The 17242-nt window shown below is 38.1% G+C and overlaps 1 protein-coding gene across 1 annotated transcript; it reads right to left on the bottom strand.

The window, feature by feature from the left end:
- Positions 1-4837: 4837 nt before the first annotated feature.
- LOC126514007 (olfactory receptor 1468-like) lies at positions 4838-5776 on the bottom strand. Its single transcript, XM_050162659.1, has one exon. The coding sequence runs from the start codon at positions 5774-5776 to the stop codon at positions 4838-4840; it is 939 nt and encodes a 312-aa protein (XP_050018616.1).
- Positions 5777-17242: the final 11466 nt, after the last annotated feature.

Raw genomic sequence — 17242 nt, 5'->3', positions numbered from 1 at the left:
AATAAAAGGGAGGTTAAGAATAGGAGGACATATGTGTTTGAAATATTTGGAAGCTTTGGGGCATCCTAGAATCATGAAACATCATTTATTTGTATTTGAATATTACAGTGTGGTCAATACAGAAATTTGAATAAAATAATAAAATCTTGAGAAAAGTGGGAATCAATCTACTTCAAGACTCAATTATACCATTCTCAGTCATATACCCAAAGGTCTCTCTGTCCTAGAACAAAGACAATTTCTCATCTATGTTCATTGTGGGTTTATTCATTATAGCCAGAAAATGGAAACAACCTAGATGCTCTGCAATTGAAGAATGGATAAAGATAAAATGCAGTACATTTACACAATGGGGTATCACTCAGTTGTTGAAAATGGCATCATAAAATTTGCATACAAATGGTAACAACAAGAAAAATTTATCTTGAATGAAGTAACCCAGATTCAGAAATCAAATATGGTATATATTCACTTATAAGTGGATATTAACTGTTTAGTAAATGATAATCAAGTCACAATACACAGATCCAGAGAGATTATTGCAAGATGAACACTATAGGGGCAAAGCTAGGATCTTTCTGGGAAGGGAAAATGCAGCAATAGATTATGGGGGTAGACATGTATATAATGAGGGATCAGGTGTGGGAGGAGGGATAGAGAGAGACACTGCAGAGATAGAGACTTGGAAATTGCATGCAGTTAGAAGACAATGTGGAATCCTAATGCAGTGGAAACTTCGGGGAATCTGTGAAAACTAGGACTCCCAGTAATGGGGAATTCAGAGTCTGAACTGGCCACTTTTTCTAGTCAGGCAATTTTCCCCGTGGTGGGATTTTATTACATTTGGTTGAGTTGTTAGCCTATGAATCTCCATAGCGATCTGCAAACAACTCAGGCTGAGGCTACAACAGACTTAGCTCTCTGGCAACTGACAGCAGAGCCCCAGTTGCAGGAGACAACATCCTCTAGTTAATTAAACATAGAGAGGTTGGGCTAGTAGGGGCTTGGAGCCCTCACTCCTACATTCCAATCTCTTCAGAAAAGGAAGGTACTCTTCAGGCTTTAGAAAGTGAAGCCTGGATACCAACCCAACCACAAAACCCTCACCTACAACCTATTCTGCCTGTAAGGTGTGCTGGCAATGGCGGTCAAGAACTTCTGGGAGTTTAGGCCAATGAAAATTTGGTTTAAGTTGAGGCTCACTCCACAACAGAAACTCAATGACCTGCACTGCCTGTATGGCCAGAAACCAGGGACTAAATAGCCCAGAAAACTAGGTTAGAACCAAAAACACCTAGATAAACATCAATTAAATGATTCCTAATGATACTCTACTATACTTATAGATAAATGTGATTTCCACTTGTCATTAGAGAGGTTTTATTGAGCAGCAGATTGGAGCAGTTGTGGAAATCGAATGCCAGACATTCTGTAGAGAGAGAGTCTAAACTGGAGATCTCTGAAGTGCAATTAATAAAAACTCAGGGTCAGAAACTGGGGTTCAACCTAAAGACCCAAAACACAAAAACAGCCAGCCACTCGCTCTTACCTTGAACTCAGTCTGTAATGGTGATCCTGCTTCCAGGAATCTCAGAATGACACTGTCTATTAGAGCTCCTTTCCCCCATCTTATATTACTACCTAGGACTGGGATTAAGGTCATACACCACTGGGATTAAAGGCATTCACCACCCTATTTCTATGGCAAGTAGTGTGGCTACCGAGATTAAAGTTGCATGTCGCTGTGGCTACAGAAATTAAATGTGTGTGTTACCATAATCTGCTCTGTAAGGCTGACAGGAAGGACTTTTTTACTCTAAGATCTTCAGGCAGTCTTTACTTATTAAAATACAATTGAAATGCCACTACAAGTCTCCATCAGTTTTCTCTCTTTTGGATATCAGGGAACCCTGTGTGGGAGTGTGGTGGAGGAAGATTGGAGGAGTCAAACGGGATGGTGGATACTAGAAGAAGAGGACACACTAAATCAACTAAGAAGGGCCCAAAGAGACTGAAATTGCATGCACAGGGCCTGCATGTGTTTGTACCAGGTCCTCTGCACATATATTAGGGCTGTTGGTTTGATATTTTTGTGGGACTACAATGGTGAGAGCTGGTGTATCTCTAACTATTTTGCCTGCTTGTGGATGACTTTCGTTCTATTGGGATTGCCTTCTCCAGCCTTGATATGAGGGCTTTCACCTTGTCTTTCTGTATCTTCTTTTGTCACATCTGGTTGCTGTCTCTTGAAGACCTGCACCTTTCTGAAGAGGAAATATAAGGGGCGTGCATTGCGTGTGGAATGGGTGACCTAAGGGTGGTAGAAGGAAGGAAACTGTGGTCACAGGCATCTTATGAGAAAATCTATTTTCATTTCTTTTTAATTTTTTATTAATCTATTCTTTAATATATTAGATCCTGACAATAGTTTTTCCTCCTTTCTCTCCACCCAGACTCTTCTTCCTCCCCAGTCTCAATCTACCTCTCTTATTTTCCCTTCATAAAATTGTAGGCCTTCTCCAGATATAAACCAAACATAACATATCATATTTCAATAAGACTAGAAAAATCCCCTCAAATTAAGGCTAAATGAGGCAAGACTGTAGGAGGATAATGGTTCCAAATTAGTCAAAAGTATCAGAAACAATGGCCCCTTCTCCCTCCACTAGGAGTCTCATAAAACACAATGCTATATCACTATAACATATATGTAGAGGACCTAGGTTAGACCCATGCAGACTCCCTGGTATTACAGTGAGACACTATGGGCCCATGTTGATTCTGTGGGTTTCCTTGTGATTTTGACCCTTATGACTCCAACAATTTCTCCTCCCCTTCTTTCACAGGATTTGATCCTTAGCAAAAGAATGAATTTTAAAAAGTGGGCCATTTACACAATTGAGTATTACTTAGTAGTAAACAAAATGCTATTATGAAATTTGTGGGCAGATATCTCCAGAATCTTAATGGGTCTTAATAATAAAAACTCAGAGTCTGATGTCAGGGTAATTGCTGAAAGATCAGAGAAGTAAAGGAGCCAGCACTAGAGAGAACCTTTACCTTTACCAAATCCTCAGACCAATGTAGGAAAGATACTGTCTCCACAAATCCTCAGACTGAATGCAATGCACTCCTGTGTCCTCCTGCCTCATATTTCTTTCTCTGCCCAGCCATATCCCCTCCTGTCTCCACCTCCTTCTTGCTGGAATTAAAAGCATGTGACTCCCAAGTATTGGGATCAAAGTTGTGAACCACCTGACTCTGTTTCTTTTCGAGACTGGATCAGTCAAGTGAAGCTCAGGGTAGCCTTCAACTTTCAAAGATCCATCTGCCTCTGTCTCCTGAGTAATGGGATTAAAGGTGCTTGCCATCACTGCCTGGCCTCTGATCAGCTTGCACTCTGATCTTATGGCAAGCTTTATTTGTTAGATTACAAACAAAATATCACCACAGAGAAATGGGTGTAACTAGGAAAAAAATCAATTTGGGCAAGGTAACCAAGACCCAGAAAGACAAACATGGTATGTACCCACTTGTAAGGAGATATTAACTATATCTTAGTGTTTCTATTGCTGTGATGAAACACCATGACCACAGCAACCATTATAAAGGAAAACATTTAACTGGAGTAGCTTACACTTTCAGAGTTTTAGTCCATTAAGCTCATGGTGGAACAGGGCAGCTCACAGGCAGACATGCTGCTGGAGAAGGAGGTGAGATATCCACATCTTAATGAGCAGGCATCAGGATGTGAACTGTAACATTGGGCACAGCTTGAAAACAGGAGACCCAACAGTGCCACACTTCTTCCAACTTGACCACACCTACTCTACCAAGTCCATATATCCTAATAATGCCATTCTCTTTAGGGTCTGTTTTCTTTCAAACCAGCACAAACTGTCAAGTAATGAACAATCATGCTACAACTCACAGATCCAGGGAGGCCAAGTTACAAGGATGTTTCAAGGGCAGATGCATGAATCCCCCTTGGACGGAGAAATATAATAGATATTGAGGATGGACTGAGTGCAGGTGGGGATGGGAAAATGTGAGAGGAGTATGGAGTGAGATTATAATGGGAGGAACACTTGGAACTAGGGACACTTCAGTGGCATGGTAGAAACACAGTGCAATGGGAACTCCCCGGAGTCAATTAGGGTGATGCTAGCTAAGATTGCAATTAGTATAGGATATGGAGTCTGAACCAGCTTTCTCCTAAGACTTAGAGTTGAGGGACTGGGACACTAAACTCACTAGAAAATTTTTGACCTATAATTTTTTTCTGCCAACAAGATGTGCCATGGTAATTTGGCACAGAATAAACGGGAATGACTAACAGTAAGTTGTCCAGTCTAAGACCCATGTTATGAGATGAACCATGCTGTTGACATTCAGAAAAAAAAAGAAACCAGTAGCCAAATGACCTATGAGAGAACCAAACAGGTCAAAAAAAGTAAATAAAACAACATCTAATGTGTCAGTTAGACTCCATCAAACAGCTGATGAAAATAGATGCAGAGAACAACAGATAAACATTAGAGAAAATGCAGAGAAAAATCTGTTTTCAATTAAAAAAGGAGTCTAAGAGATGAAATATTGATATAACAGTGACTCTTATCCAGTGCTTTCTAGAATCACACTTGGAAGACAGTGGATAATATCAGTGAGTAACAAAAGTCCACTTCCCTAACTGAACTATGTTGCGAAACTCCCTTTTGCAAATGAAATTATTATGGAGTATGGTCTATGATGTGGGTTCAATTGTAGGGACACATATTGCAATATTAGTATCAATATATTTTCTAGATGAAATTAAGTAAAACTCACAGTAATGCCATTATAAAGAGGCTTTCTTCTTGCAAAGGACACTTATCAGGGCCTTTTTCATATCTCTGTTCCTCAGGCTGTAGATGAAGGGGTTCAGCATGGGAGTCACCACTGTGTACATCAAGGCTATCTCAGTCTCTTTCACAGTAGAATTATTAGCTGATGGGCATAAGTAGACACCAATAACTGTCCCATAGAACAGTGAGACCACAGACAGGTGGGAGCCACAGGTAGAGAAGACTTTGTGAATAACCTGAGTAGATGAAACCTTTAGGATGGAGCAGACAATTTGTATGTAGGACACAATTATTAGTGAGAATGGGATGACAATAAAGGGCCCTGCCAAGACAAATATCATTAATTCATTAATAAAAATGTCAGAGCAGGCCAACTTGAGCAGAGCAGATATGTCACAGAAAAAGTGGGGGATTATGTTGTCCTCACAGAATGACACTCTAGCCAGGAGTAATGTGTGCAACATGGAATGCAGCATGTTAAATACACAGGACATCACTACCAGACACACACAGAGCTTGGGGCTCATGATTCTAGTATAATGAAGGGGAAAGCAGATGGCCACATAGCGATCATAGGCCATGACCACAAGAAGAAAGTTTTCCATGTTTGCAAAAAACATGAAAAAGTACATTTGTGTCAGACAATTCACATAGGAGATGGATGGAACTTGGCTCTGCATATTCTCCAGCAACTTTGGCATTGTAACAGAGGTAAAGCAGAGGTCCGAGAAGGACAAATTACTGAGAAAGAAGTACATGGGTGTGTGGAGTTGGGAGTCCAGTAGAATGAGGATGATGATGATGAGGTTCCCCATGACAGTTGTGAGGTACATGGCCAGGAACAGGGCATAGAACAGATGTTGATGCTCTGGGGATATGGGAAGGCCCCGGAGGATAAAAGACGAGATGATAGTTTGGTTTTTCATTATCATTATTATTATCCAGTATCCTAAGCATAAAATATTAGGTCCCTTTCAAATTTTAGAAAATATGAACTATATTATGGACATATTTCTACAAAACAGATCTGACAATGATTATAGTGATTATGTCCTCCAATTCCAAATTTCTGTAATCATTACAATCATCAGTAATTTTTTCTCAACTTTTTCTTAACGTGATTCTCTCTCAACTTTTCCAATAAAAATCTATGCATTTTCTACCAAGAGTCAGATGTACTAATGTTTCTGTTTCCTTCCATATATGCTCAACAGTTGTTTGTTCATTTGTAATTTGCTGTGTGTCATTTTGTATATTGATGCTATTGAAAATCCAATAAATTTTGTCATCATAATTTTATATAAGTTTCAACAAAAACACACATACTCCAGTGTGTTAAATTATTATTTCAAACTTAGATGTCTATTCATTAACAATCTTCTTTCCTATGCATGTGTGACAGGTATCAGGAATTCAAAAGCTACAAGAGAAATTCATGTCTTTCCCTTCTTGTCGTCCAAAGAATTCTTCATTCTCCTACCTCTCCAGTCTCTAATTGGATAGTAAAAGAAATTCCAGTTGATGTCAGAAATCTCTGAATTTAACCCCTTTATTTTTCCTTACCTTGAACTACTGCCACACGTTATACAGAGTCCCCCCTTCATTCTCCTGCTATTTTATCCACTCCTTTCTGTGAGATTATATCCATATATTAAGATCACATGTTGTCTTTTCTGGAACACTTAAGTAGATTTAATTCATGTCCATATTCTTATGTCTCTTGATCCTTCTCTTCTCCTTCATCATGCTTCATTTACACATTTAACAGAGGAGTTCCATCATCTCTTGTCTGATTTATTCTTCACATTATCATTGTTGCTCTGAGGATGAGGAAAAAGTTCCTATCAGGGACAGAAACATTGTTTAATTGTCTCAAATATGCCAGTGGTATATCCCCTCTAGGGTCTTACAGTGACACTTGAATTTCTCTTTTCATCAATGCTGGGGTATAAATTCTTCTCTCCCCAAATCTAGAGATGCTCACTCCTTGAAGTGATATTATCACTTCCTTCAATGTTCTCCCCCTTCATTTTTTTAATCAGCATTCATATGTAAAGGGTATTAGTTATCACATACATGACTACATTTATCTCCCCATACTAGGTAGGACATTCATCGTTGTCCCTGAGCATTCTCTATGTATCCAATGCTCTTATTGTTTTAATCACTGCCTCAAGCTACCTTCATATCAATTGTAATCTACACGCACTAGAGGTCTTGTATGGCTTCATACTCTTTGTTTATTTAAAAATCTTTCATAATCTCTAACGAATGCCAGTACCTGTTATGACGTATGACTTTGTCTAGTGAAAATTTTTTGTCTGGAGCTCAAACTGATATATATTTCTTCAACTTCAATGGTAGAAAATTCCCATTTCAATTGGAAAATTGACAAGTTTGCATTAAATTTTACGTGCTATAATGAATATCAGGGATTTAACATGGTATATGTGCAGCATTAGGTCTAATCATTGGCATTACTCTTCCATAATACTGATAACTACAAGTCATATACATATGCTTTAATCCACAAATGTCATTGATCTTGGCGAACAAAACAAATAAGATAAAAAATTTTATCAATTATAGAAAAAAAAGGAACAAAGTTACTTTGAAATCCTCACCTAAGTTATCCCTCAGGTGACTATTCTCTATGTGATGGTTAATTTACACATCAAGAGTATTAAGCCCAATACCAATTTTGGATATATGATTGTTGGTAATAATATATTTTATAAATGTCATTAAAATCTGCAGATCTTGTGTAAAAAACTAACACTTCATAAAATGAGCTTCTTCCAGTCAGATGAATGAATTAGGGGAAGAGGACAATACACTACAGAAAAATTTTGCATTTTTACCTTAGATAGAAGTCTATAACCTCTACTCTTCTCAGAATCCCCAATATTCTAGACAGTTTTCAAATGTCACCGTATGCAGTCAGTATCCTAAGTAACATACATAGGCACACACATACACAGACACACATACATAAGACTTGCCTCAAACATGCAACACCCCTGACTCTTTCCTAATCACCAGGATTACAGGTATGTGTCACCAACTCCATTTTCTGTTTCTCCTAGAAATGGATAGTACCTTTGTGTTATGGAGGCATGTGTACATAGATCACAATCCAGAGAATCACCATCAGCTGTTACCAATGATGGGCTAATGAAGTACGTATCTTACTTAGATTTTAAGCCCACCATCCTCAAGTTAAACAGCACCTAGAAGTAACAAAGGTTATATTTCTAATGGTTGGTACAGCTGAAGATGATTTTGAACTATGTAGAAGAAATGGTTTTCATTATAGAGATATCATTTTACATGAGCACCTAGATATATTATGTCTTCTTTGATAGACTGCACTTAGGAATGATCACAGATGTAACCACTAAAGCACAGATTTGTGAACTTGTGCATATAGAATGGATAATCATCTTGGGTATGACACTGTTTAAATTTGCTAAGACCCCACAGTGAAAAGTATAGTAAAGCATTCTGCAGTAGAACAGTGAACTCCATCCCCCAGTACTACTTTTAGATTGAAGTGTTGAGGTTTTGAGAGAAAATTACATAATGAGTAATTGTAATGATGCTATCAATACTAAAGATGATCATGAAAAATGAACAGTGGGATAAATTCTTGGGAGACAGTGAAAAGAAGAATGCTACTGTACCTGGAAAACTGTCCTGCATGACACTCAAAATTTATGCGGATTGGCAGCAAGACAATAGTCTATTTTTCTGAATGTACTCAACTACGCTGATGCTGAGTCAAAGCTTCAGGTTCAGGATCCTGATCACCTTTATTTTATTTGCATTCACAGGGACTAGTGGCCTCTCTACTCATTACCTATCTGCTAATCCCTTCTCACATCCCTCAGTGACCATTCCTGGGCCTTGGGGACCCTGCACCCCTTAGGAGTCCAGATACTGCATAACTCATTAAAGATGTAGTAATTACCCACTTCCTTCCTAGGACAAATTTACCTCAGAGACCTCTAGTAGTGAACAACAATAAATAAATAAATAAATTAACATATGCATGATGTGGGTTTCCCCTCTGTATGCTATGAATATGTCTTATTACCATTGGTTGGTAAAGAAGCTACTTTAGCCTATGACAGGACACAATTTAGGTAGGCAAGAAAAAAAAACGAATGCAGGCATGAAAAAGGCAGAGTCAGGCAGATGCCATATAACTACTGAATAGAAAGACACCAGAAACTTACCAGCAAGTCACAGCCTCATGGCACTGCACAGGTTACTATTAATGTGTTAATTTAAGATTCAAGAGCTAGCTTGAAATATGCCTGAGCTATTTGTGAGACAGTTTTGTAATTAATATAGTTTCTATGTGATTATTTGGGTCTGGGCAGCCAGGAAACAAGAAGCCATGGATAGATTTGAAAGTTTTGGCTGTGATCCTAACCTTTAATGGCAGTGCCATTTTCCTAGATCATCCTACAGTAGGTTTTAGTGGGATAAAACTGTAGAAAATCACACACTATGATGGCTTCCAAATACAGCACGCCAACTCAACATAACTGAATACATGCAAAAGAATTTAGAACATACATACAATATTCTTGGAAAATTTAAACTTCATCAGCCAACATTCTGTTTGTGTCAAGGAAAAAAGCAGTAATAACGGTGGTTTTTGTTTTCTTTACTGTTTTGGGGTCCAGCCACACAGATCCTAAATACTCACACATGGAAGCTTATTCTTAATTATAAATGCCCAGACTTAGCTTGTTTATGCCATCTTATCTTAACCTAAATTATTCCATCAACCTTTTGCCTCAGGGCTTTTCCTTTTTCTATTCCTATATACATTTTCTTTCCTTCTAGCTCTGTGTCTGGCTGTGACCCTGAAGTATTCTTCCATCCCCTTTCCTTGATCTAGCTTCCTGCTCCTCCCAGTTTTCTCCTTCTATTTATTATCTCTACCTGCCACCCTTGCCTATTCTTTCTGCTGTCTCACTATTAGCTGTTCAGTTCTTTATTAGACTATCGGGTCTTTTATATAAACACAGTAACACAGATTCACAGAGTTAAACAAATGTAGCAAAAAGTAACACACCTTAAAATAATATTCTCCAGCAATATGAACATGGCAAGCAGGTGGCATGTTTAATGCTGCTTCAAGTCAATAGAAAAGCATTCCATGTTCTTATGCCTGCTTACTCATTTGGTCTTGTTACCTATGAAAACCATAATAGTACCTGTTACCACTATGATCTCAAACCCTCTCTATGTATGTGAGATCTCTTCCTAATGCCCTTTTCTATTTGATCATCATTGATCATGAAGCCATTGGTGGCATTTCTAGTTCCTTCATTCATTGTAGTCCTGAACTTGGCAGCTATTTGTTTGATGATCTTCTGTACATGATTTTGAAACACAAATTTTCAACTCCAGGGAATCTTGGTCCTTATTGGACTAATGTTATTGGGCTCCTAGAGATGAGTAACTTTTGTTTTTGAATGTGACAATAGTAAGTGGGATCTAATAATGTATCCAGTATTTTAGACAGAGTGTTGCCTGCTCTAGTTGTGTAAAACATCCGTGTTTTGCCTGCTATTCTATTGGTTTCAGTTTCTCCAAGAACAATGATGTGTCTACTCCCTGTATTTTGATTAATATGAGAATCAAAAGTGGTTTTATGGTAGGGTCAATTTCTATTCAATCATCCCTAGAGATTGTGATATTCACATGTATATGGATAATTACAAAAGTTTAGCATTTTCAGTGTATTTAGCTGACTGGAGAGATTCACATTCATCTTTGTTTATTGATGTTCTGTTCACAATATCTAGAAACAGAAACAGTACAGATATTTTCAACTGATAGATAATGAAAATATGATACATGTATGCTATGGAATTTTATTCAGTTTTGCAGTGGCAATTTTTTAAATTAAGTTGTTTGTTTACTTGATTTTTTAATTTTTGTATATTCTAAATTTTAATCACCTGTCACATGTATAGCTGGCAATTTATTTTCCCAATCAATATACTACTTCCAGTTGATCTTTAGTTTTTTTATTGCACAGAAACACATTAACTTCATTTATTATAATTCTTCAATTTAATTTGCCTCCAACACATTATATTTATAATACTCTTAACTCTTCCTACATATTACACTGTATTCTCCATTTATTCCAAAGATGTTTAAGAGTCTCATGATGAAGTCCTTAATCTATTAGTCATTGATTTTTCTTTTTTCTTCTTTCTTTAATTATTTCCTGCTTTTCTTTTTATTGAAAAACTCTATACAGTTTATTTTGATCATTCTTACTCCTCTTCCAACTTCTCCCAGATCCTCTATACCTCTCTACCAAATCCATTCCATGCCTTTTCATTAGTGGATACTAGCTATAAACAAAGAATTTTAAGCCTATATTTCATGATCCTAGAGAAGCTAAGGAATAAGGTGAACCCTAAGAAAAACATATATAGATCCACCCAGAAAGCCAAAACAGATAAGATCAATTGACAAAATTGAGAGCATTGCAGTGTGTGTGTGGGGGGGAGAAGTGAGGGTAGAAGGGGAAGAAGATGGGAGAAGGGGAGGAGTAAGGAGAACTTGAGAGAATGGGATAGTCGAGATGGAGGAAGAACCGAGATGAGAGCAAAGATAGAGAGATATCTTGATAGATGGAGCCATTATAGGGTTAGCAAGAAACCTGGCACTAGTGAAATTCCCAGGAATATACAAGGATAATCCCAGCTAAGACTACAAGCAATAAAGGATATGGGGCCTGATCTTGATTTGCCCTGTAGTCAGACTGATGAATATTTTAAATATCACCATGATAGGTTCACCCACTGAAACAGTCAGCCTGAGCTAATGGGACCTCACCAACTCCAGCCAGACTGGGAAGGAACAAGCATAGAATCAAACTAGTCCCAATAAATGTGGTTGACAGTTGCATGGCTGCAACAGACTGAGGGGCAACTGGCAGTGGCCCCAGGATTTTCCCTACTGCATGTACTGGCTTTTTGGGAACCTATTCTCTTTGGATGGATACCTTGCTCAGCCTAGATATATTAGGGAGGACATTGGACCTTTCCCAAAGTAATGTGCCTTACCCTCTCTGAGGATCGGATGGGGGTGGGGTTAGAGGGTGTGTGGAAGAAATGGTAGGAGTGGAAGGAGAGGATTTGGATTGGTATGCATAATGAAAAGAGATAGATTGTTTTCATCAAAATAAATAAATAAATAAGAGTTAGCTAGAGATATGCTTAAGCTGTTGACCAAACAATGTTGTAATTAATTTAGTTTTAAGTGTGATTATTGCAGGTCTCGTTGGCCAGGAAATGAGCAAACAGTCTCCCCATACAAAATGGCACCCATACATTTGGGTCTAACCCCCATGGCCATGCACAAACATTGGGTCCGGGTATTTGTATGCCTAATCATGGTTTTGAGGAAAGCAGCTGAGAGCATGCCTGCTACTCAGCACGTCTTTCTCGGAAAGGAGCTGGATCGGGTCTGTGAGGTGTGCACAGGAAGGAAAGCATGACAGATTCCTACTGCCATACATGGAGATATTTCCAGGCTGCTCAGCATACTCCATGGCACATTTAGTGTTTACTCAGACAAAATGGTTTGTGTAATGCATGCTATTTCCCAGAGTTGAGGTGGTGAGCATGTCTTCCACCCAACAGTCCATGTGGAGTTGAATACTGGTTTTTGAGGTCTGTGAAGAATTTTGCTGGAATTTTGATGGGTATTGCATTGAATCTGTAGATTGCTTTTGGAAAATTGCCATTTTTTAAAAAAATATGTTAATTCTGCCTACCCAAAAACAATTTCTATTTTGTCAGATGCTAGGTGGCTCTGCTTTCTTGTTTCTCTTAGGTCCATTTGATTGAAATTTATATTTCCAATCATCTTCTCTGAGTTAATATTCATCTTTGAGGTTGAGGTGCATTTCTCGTTTGCAGCAGAGGATGGATCCTGTTTTCATATATTTTTATATAAAACCTTTTTATAGGTGATTCGAGTTCATTTCTATTAAGAGATATGAATGACCAGTGATGGTTTAATCCTGTTATCTTTCATCGGTAGCATTTGTGTGTTCCCCTTCCTTGGGGTTTGCTAGTGTGAGGTATGAGGTTACTTGTTGCCTGTGTTTTTGTGGGTGCAGCTAACTTCCTTTGGTTGGAATTTTCCTTCTAGTACATTCTGTAGTGCTGGATTTATGGATAGGTAATGATTAAAAATAGTTTTTTTCAAGGACTATCTTGATTTGTCTGTCTGTGGTAATTGAAAGTTTTGTTGGGTATAGTAGTCTGGGCTTGTATCCATGAACTCTTAGTGTCTGTAGCATATCTGACCATGATCTTCTGGCTTTCAGAGCTTCTATTGAGAAGTCAGGTGTAATTCTGATGGGTCTGACTTTTTATCTTTCTTGGTATTTTTCCTTTTCAGCTCTTACTATTCTTTCGTTTAGTGTTTGATTATTATATGGCAAGGGGACTTTCTTTTCTGGTTCTGTCTATTTGGTTTTCTGTAAGCTTCATGTACCTTTATAGGCATATCCTTCTTTAGGTTGGGATAAAGTTTTCTTCTATAATTTTTGAATATACTTTCTGTGCCTTGGAGTTGGACTTTTTCTCCTTCTTCTAACATATCATTCTTAGGTTTGATTTTTTTTCATTTTGTTCCAGATTTCCTGGAATTTGTTGAATTTACCATTTTCATTGGCAAATGAATCTATTTCCTCTATCATATCTTCAAATCTTGTGAATCTCTTTGCCAACTTTTATAATCTGTTGGTTATGCTTGCATTTGTAGTTCCTATTTATCTACCCAGACCTCCCATTTCTAGAATTCTCTCAGTTTCTTTTCTTTATTGTTTCTATTTCAGTTTTCATGTATTAAATTATTTCAATGTTTTTTTCCCTGTTTGATTTTTTCCCTTGGGATTCTTTAATAGATTTGTTGATTTATTCCAAGTTTTGTTTTTTTCTCCCACCATTTTGCTAAGTGATTTTTTTTCCTCTTTAGAAGTTTCTATCATCTTCATAGAGTCATATTAAAGATCATTTTTTTCTGCTTTTTCTAGGTTAAGATGTTCAGGTCTCCCTGTTGTAGGACCATTAGGTTCTGGTGGTGCTATATTGGTCTTTAGGTTGTTGAATATTTTTTTATACTGAAACCTGCCCATCCTTTCCTCCAGAGAGTTCAGGTGGGACCTTTGCTTCAGGTGATCCCTCTTCCTCCAATAGGTGATGATGGGGTCTCTCAGTTAGGTGGTCACTCTTCTTCCAGATGCCAGGTGCATCTGTGCTTATAGTGTATACTGTGATATAAGTGATATAAGGCTCTGGAGTACATACAATCTGTCCTGCCTGTGTGGTGTGCTGTCAGTTGTGGTTCAGAACTGGTGGGAGTTAAGCCAAGCAAAGTTTGGTTTAACTTGAAGCCATTCCACCACAGGAAGCCCATTCCCTGCACTGCTTGGATGGCCAGAAAACAAGAACTGAGTAACCAGAACACTAAGATCAAACCAACCACCACTAGCTAAACATTAGTTAAATGATTCCTACACTATACCTATAAATCAATATCATGTCTAGATTCTATTAGAGAGAGTTCATTGGGCATCAGATTGGAATAGTTGCAAAGACTAAAATCCAGACATTCTATAGAGAGAGTCTAAATTGGAGGTCTCCATCAGTTTTCTCTTATTGGATATCAGAGAACACTTTGCAGAGGGAGAGGACAGCAAAGATTGGAGGAGTTAAAGAGGATGGACAATGCCAGAAGACATTGGCCCACTGAATCAATTAAGCAGTGCTCACAGAGACTGAAATTGCAAGCACAGGGCCTGCATGGGTCTGTACTAAGTCTTATGCACATATATTAGGTCTGCTTGTTTGATTTTTTTGTAATACTTGAAGAAGTGACAGCTGGTTTATCTGTAACTATTTTGCCTGCTTATGAACTTCTTTCCTTCTGCTGGGTTGCCTTGTCCAGCCTTAATATGAAGGTTTTCATCTTCTCTTACTGTATTTTCTTTGTCATATCTGGTTTTTGTCTCTTGGAGACCTACACCTTTCTAAAGAGAAAATTATGGAGGAGTGCATCTGGGGAGGAATGGGTGAGTTAAGGGTAGTGGAAGGAAAAAAACTGTTGTTTGGATGTGTCTTATGAGAAAATCTATTTTCATTTCTTATTAATTTACTCTTTCATAAATTAAATACTGACAATAGTTTTCCCTCCCTCGTCTCCACACAGACCCTTTTATCACTCCACTCTGCATCTCTCTCTCTCCTATTTCTCTTCAGAAAAGTATAGGCCTCCCACAAATACCAACTAAACATGACATATCAGTAAGGATAGACAATGGCTCTCAAATTAAGACTGGAGCTCAAGTGTTCTAATTTAGTCAAAAGCATCTGAAAAACCAGCACCAGTCCCTCTGTTAGAAATCCCATAAAAAAACAAGTTGTACAACTATAACATATATGGAGAGGGCCTAGGTTTGACACACAGACTTCCTGGTTGTCATGTAGTTGCAGTGAGATAATATGGGCCCAGCTGATTGTGTTGGTGTGGGACAATTCTGTGTTCTGTCAATTATGTTTTGAATAAATGCTGATTGGCCAGTAGCCAGGCAGGAAGTATAGGTGGGGCAATGAGAACAGGAGTATTCTGGGAAGAAGGAAGTTTTTCTGGCAGTCCTGTCTAGACAGTGAAGAATCAGGATGTGATCTGCCCTACTGAAACAGGTACCAAGCCATGTGGCTAACACAGATAAGAATAATGGGTTAATATAAGTTATAAGAGCTAATACGAAGCCTGAGCTAATGGGCCAATCAGTTTATAATTTATGGAGACTTCTGTGTGATTTCCTTTGGGACTTGCCAGCTCTAGGAACTGGGCAGGACAGAAAAACCAACAAGCAGGCCCTCATGTTACATTGTGTCTTTGATTATTATGTGTTCCATAATTCCTCCTCCCTTTCTTCAGAGGATTCAGCACTCATCCAAAGAATGAATAAATAAAAAGTGGGACATTTATACAACAGAGTATTACTTAGAAATAAAAAACAATATGAAACTTATAAACAGATATTGCAAGGATTCTAATTGGTCTTAATAATAAAAGCCCAGAGTCAGATATCAGGGTAAATGCTGAAAGATCAGAGAAGTAAAGGAGCCACTTAGAAAACTTTTATCTTTACCTATTCCTCAGACCAAAGTAGGCAAGATAACTGTCTTCATAAATTCTCAGACTGAGTGAAATGCACTCTTGTCTACTCCAGCCTTATATTCCTCACTCTGCCCAGCCCTATCCATTCCTGTCTCCACCTCCTTATTGCCGGAATTAAAGTTATGTGACTCTAAAATATTAGAATTAAAGGTGTGAACCACCTGACTCTGTTTCTGTTTGAGACTGGATCACTAATGTGAAGCCCAGAGTTGCCTTGAATTCACAGAGACCAATCTGCTTCTGCCTCCTGAGTGCTGGAACTAAAGGTGCAAGCCACCACTGCCTGGTCACTCTGGCTAGCTAGTAGTTTAGCTCAGTACTCCGATCTTCTGGAAAGCTTTGTTAGATCACAAATAAAATATCACCACAGAGAGGATGGGTGGAACTAGAAAAAATATCAATTTGGTCAAGGTAACCCAGACTCCAAGAGACAAACATGGTACATTAACTTTTAAGAAGACCACACCTACTCTAACAAGTACATACACACTAATAGTGCCACTCCCTCTAGGGTCCATTTTCTTTCAAACTAGCACAAATTTTCAAGAAATGGACAATCATGCTATAATCCATAGATCTATAGAGGCTAATTTACAAAGATTGCTGAAAAGGTGATGCATGTATCTCCCTTGGAAGGGGAAATATAACAGATATTGAGGATGAACTGGGTGCAGGTGTGGGTGGCAAAAGGCAGGATAAGGTAGAGGGAGTATGGAGCGAGAGATTAATGGGAGGAACTATGTCTGAAGACCTATGATAGAACCAAACAGGTAAAAAAAATGATGCCTAATGCATCAGTTAGATGCCATCAAACAACTGATGAAAATAGCTGCAGAGTCCCACAGAAAAACTTTAGGAAGAACTCAGTAGAGTATCAGTTTTCAATTAAAAAAGGAATCTAAGGAATGAAAATCTGATATAACATTGTCTCTTAAATAATGCTTTTCTTGAATCACACTTGCAAGGCAGTGGATGACATCACTAAGTCAGCAAGGTCTACTTCCCTACTTAACTACATTGCAAAATACCCATTTGCAGATGAAATTATTATGGAGTATGGTCTTTTGTGTGGGCTCAAATGAATTCATTGTACTGTATTTTGTAATATGAGTATAAATATATTTACTAGGTGAAATTAAGTAAAACTTTCAGTGTTGCCA

This window comes from Alexandromys fortis, unplaced genomic scaffold (assembly GCF_014885135.2).
Source record: "Alexandromys fortis isolate MF-2015 unplaced genomic scaffold, M_Fortis_MF-2015_v1.1 scaffold_84, whole genome shotgun sequence".
Taxonomy (NCBI): domain Eukaryota; kingdom Metazoa; phylum Chordata; class Mammalia; order Rodentia; family Cricetidae; genus Alexandromys; species Alexandromys fortis.
This window is presented reverse-complemented; position numbering and strand designations above follow the sequence as displayed.

Excerpts from the sequence above, each read along its gene's own strand:
- LOC126514007 (XM_050162659.1), bottom strand. The coding sequence starts at position 5,776 with ATGATAATGAAAAACCAAACTATCATCTCGTCTTTTATCCTCCGGGGC.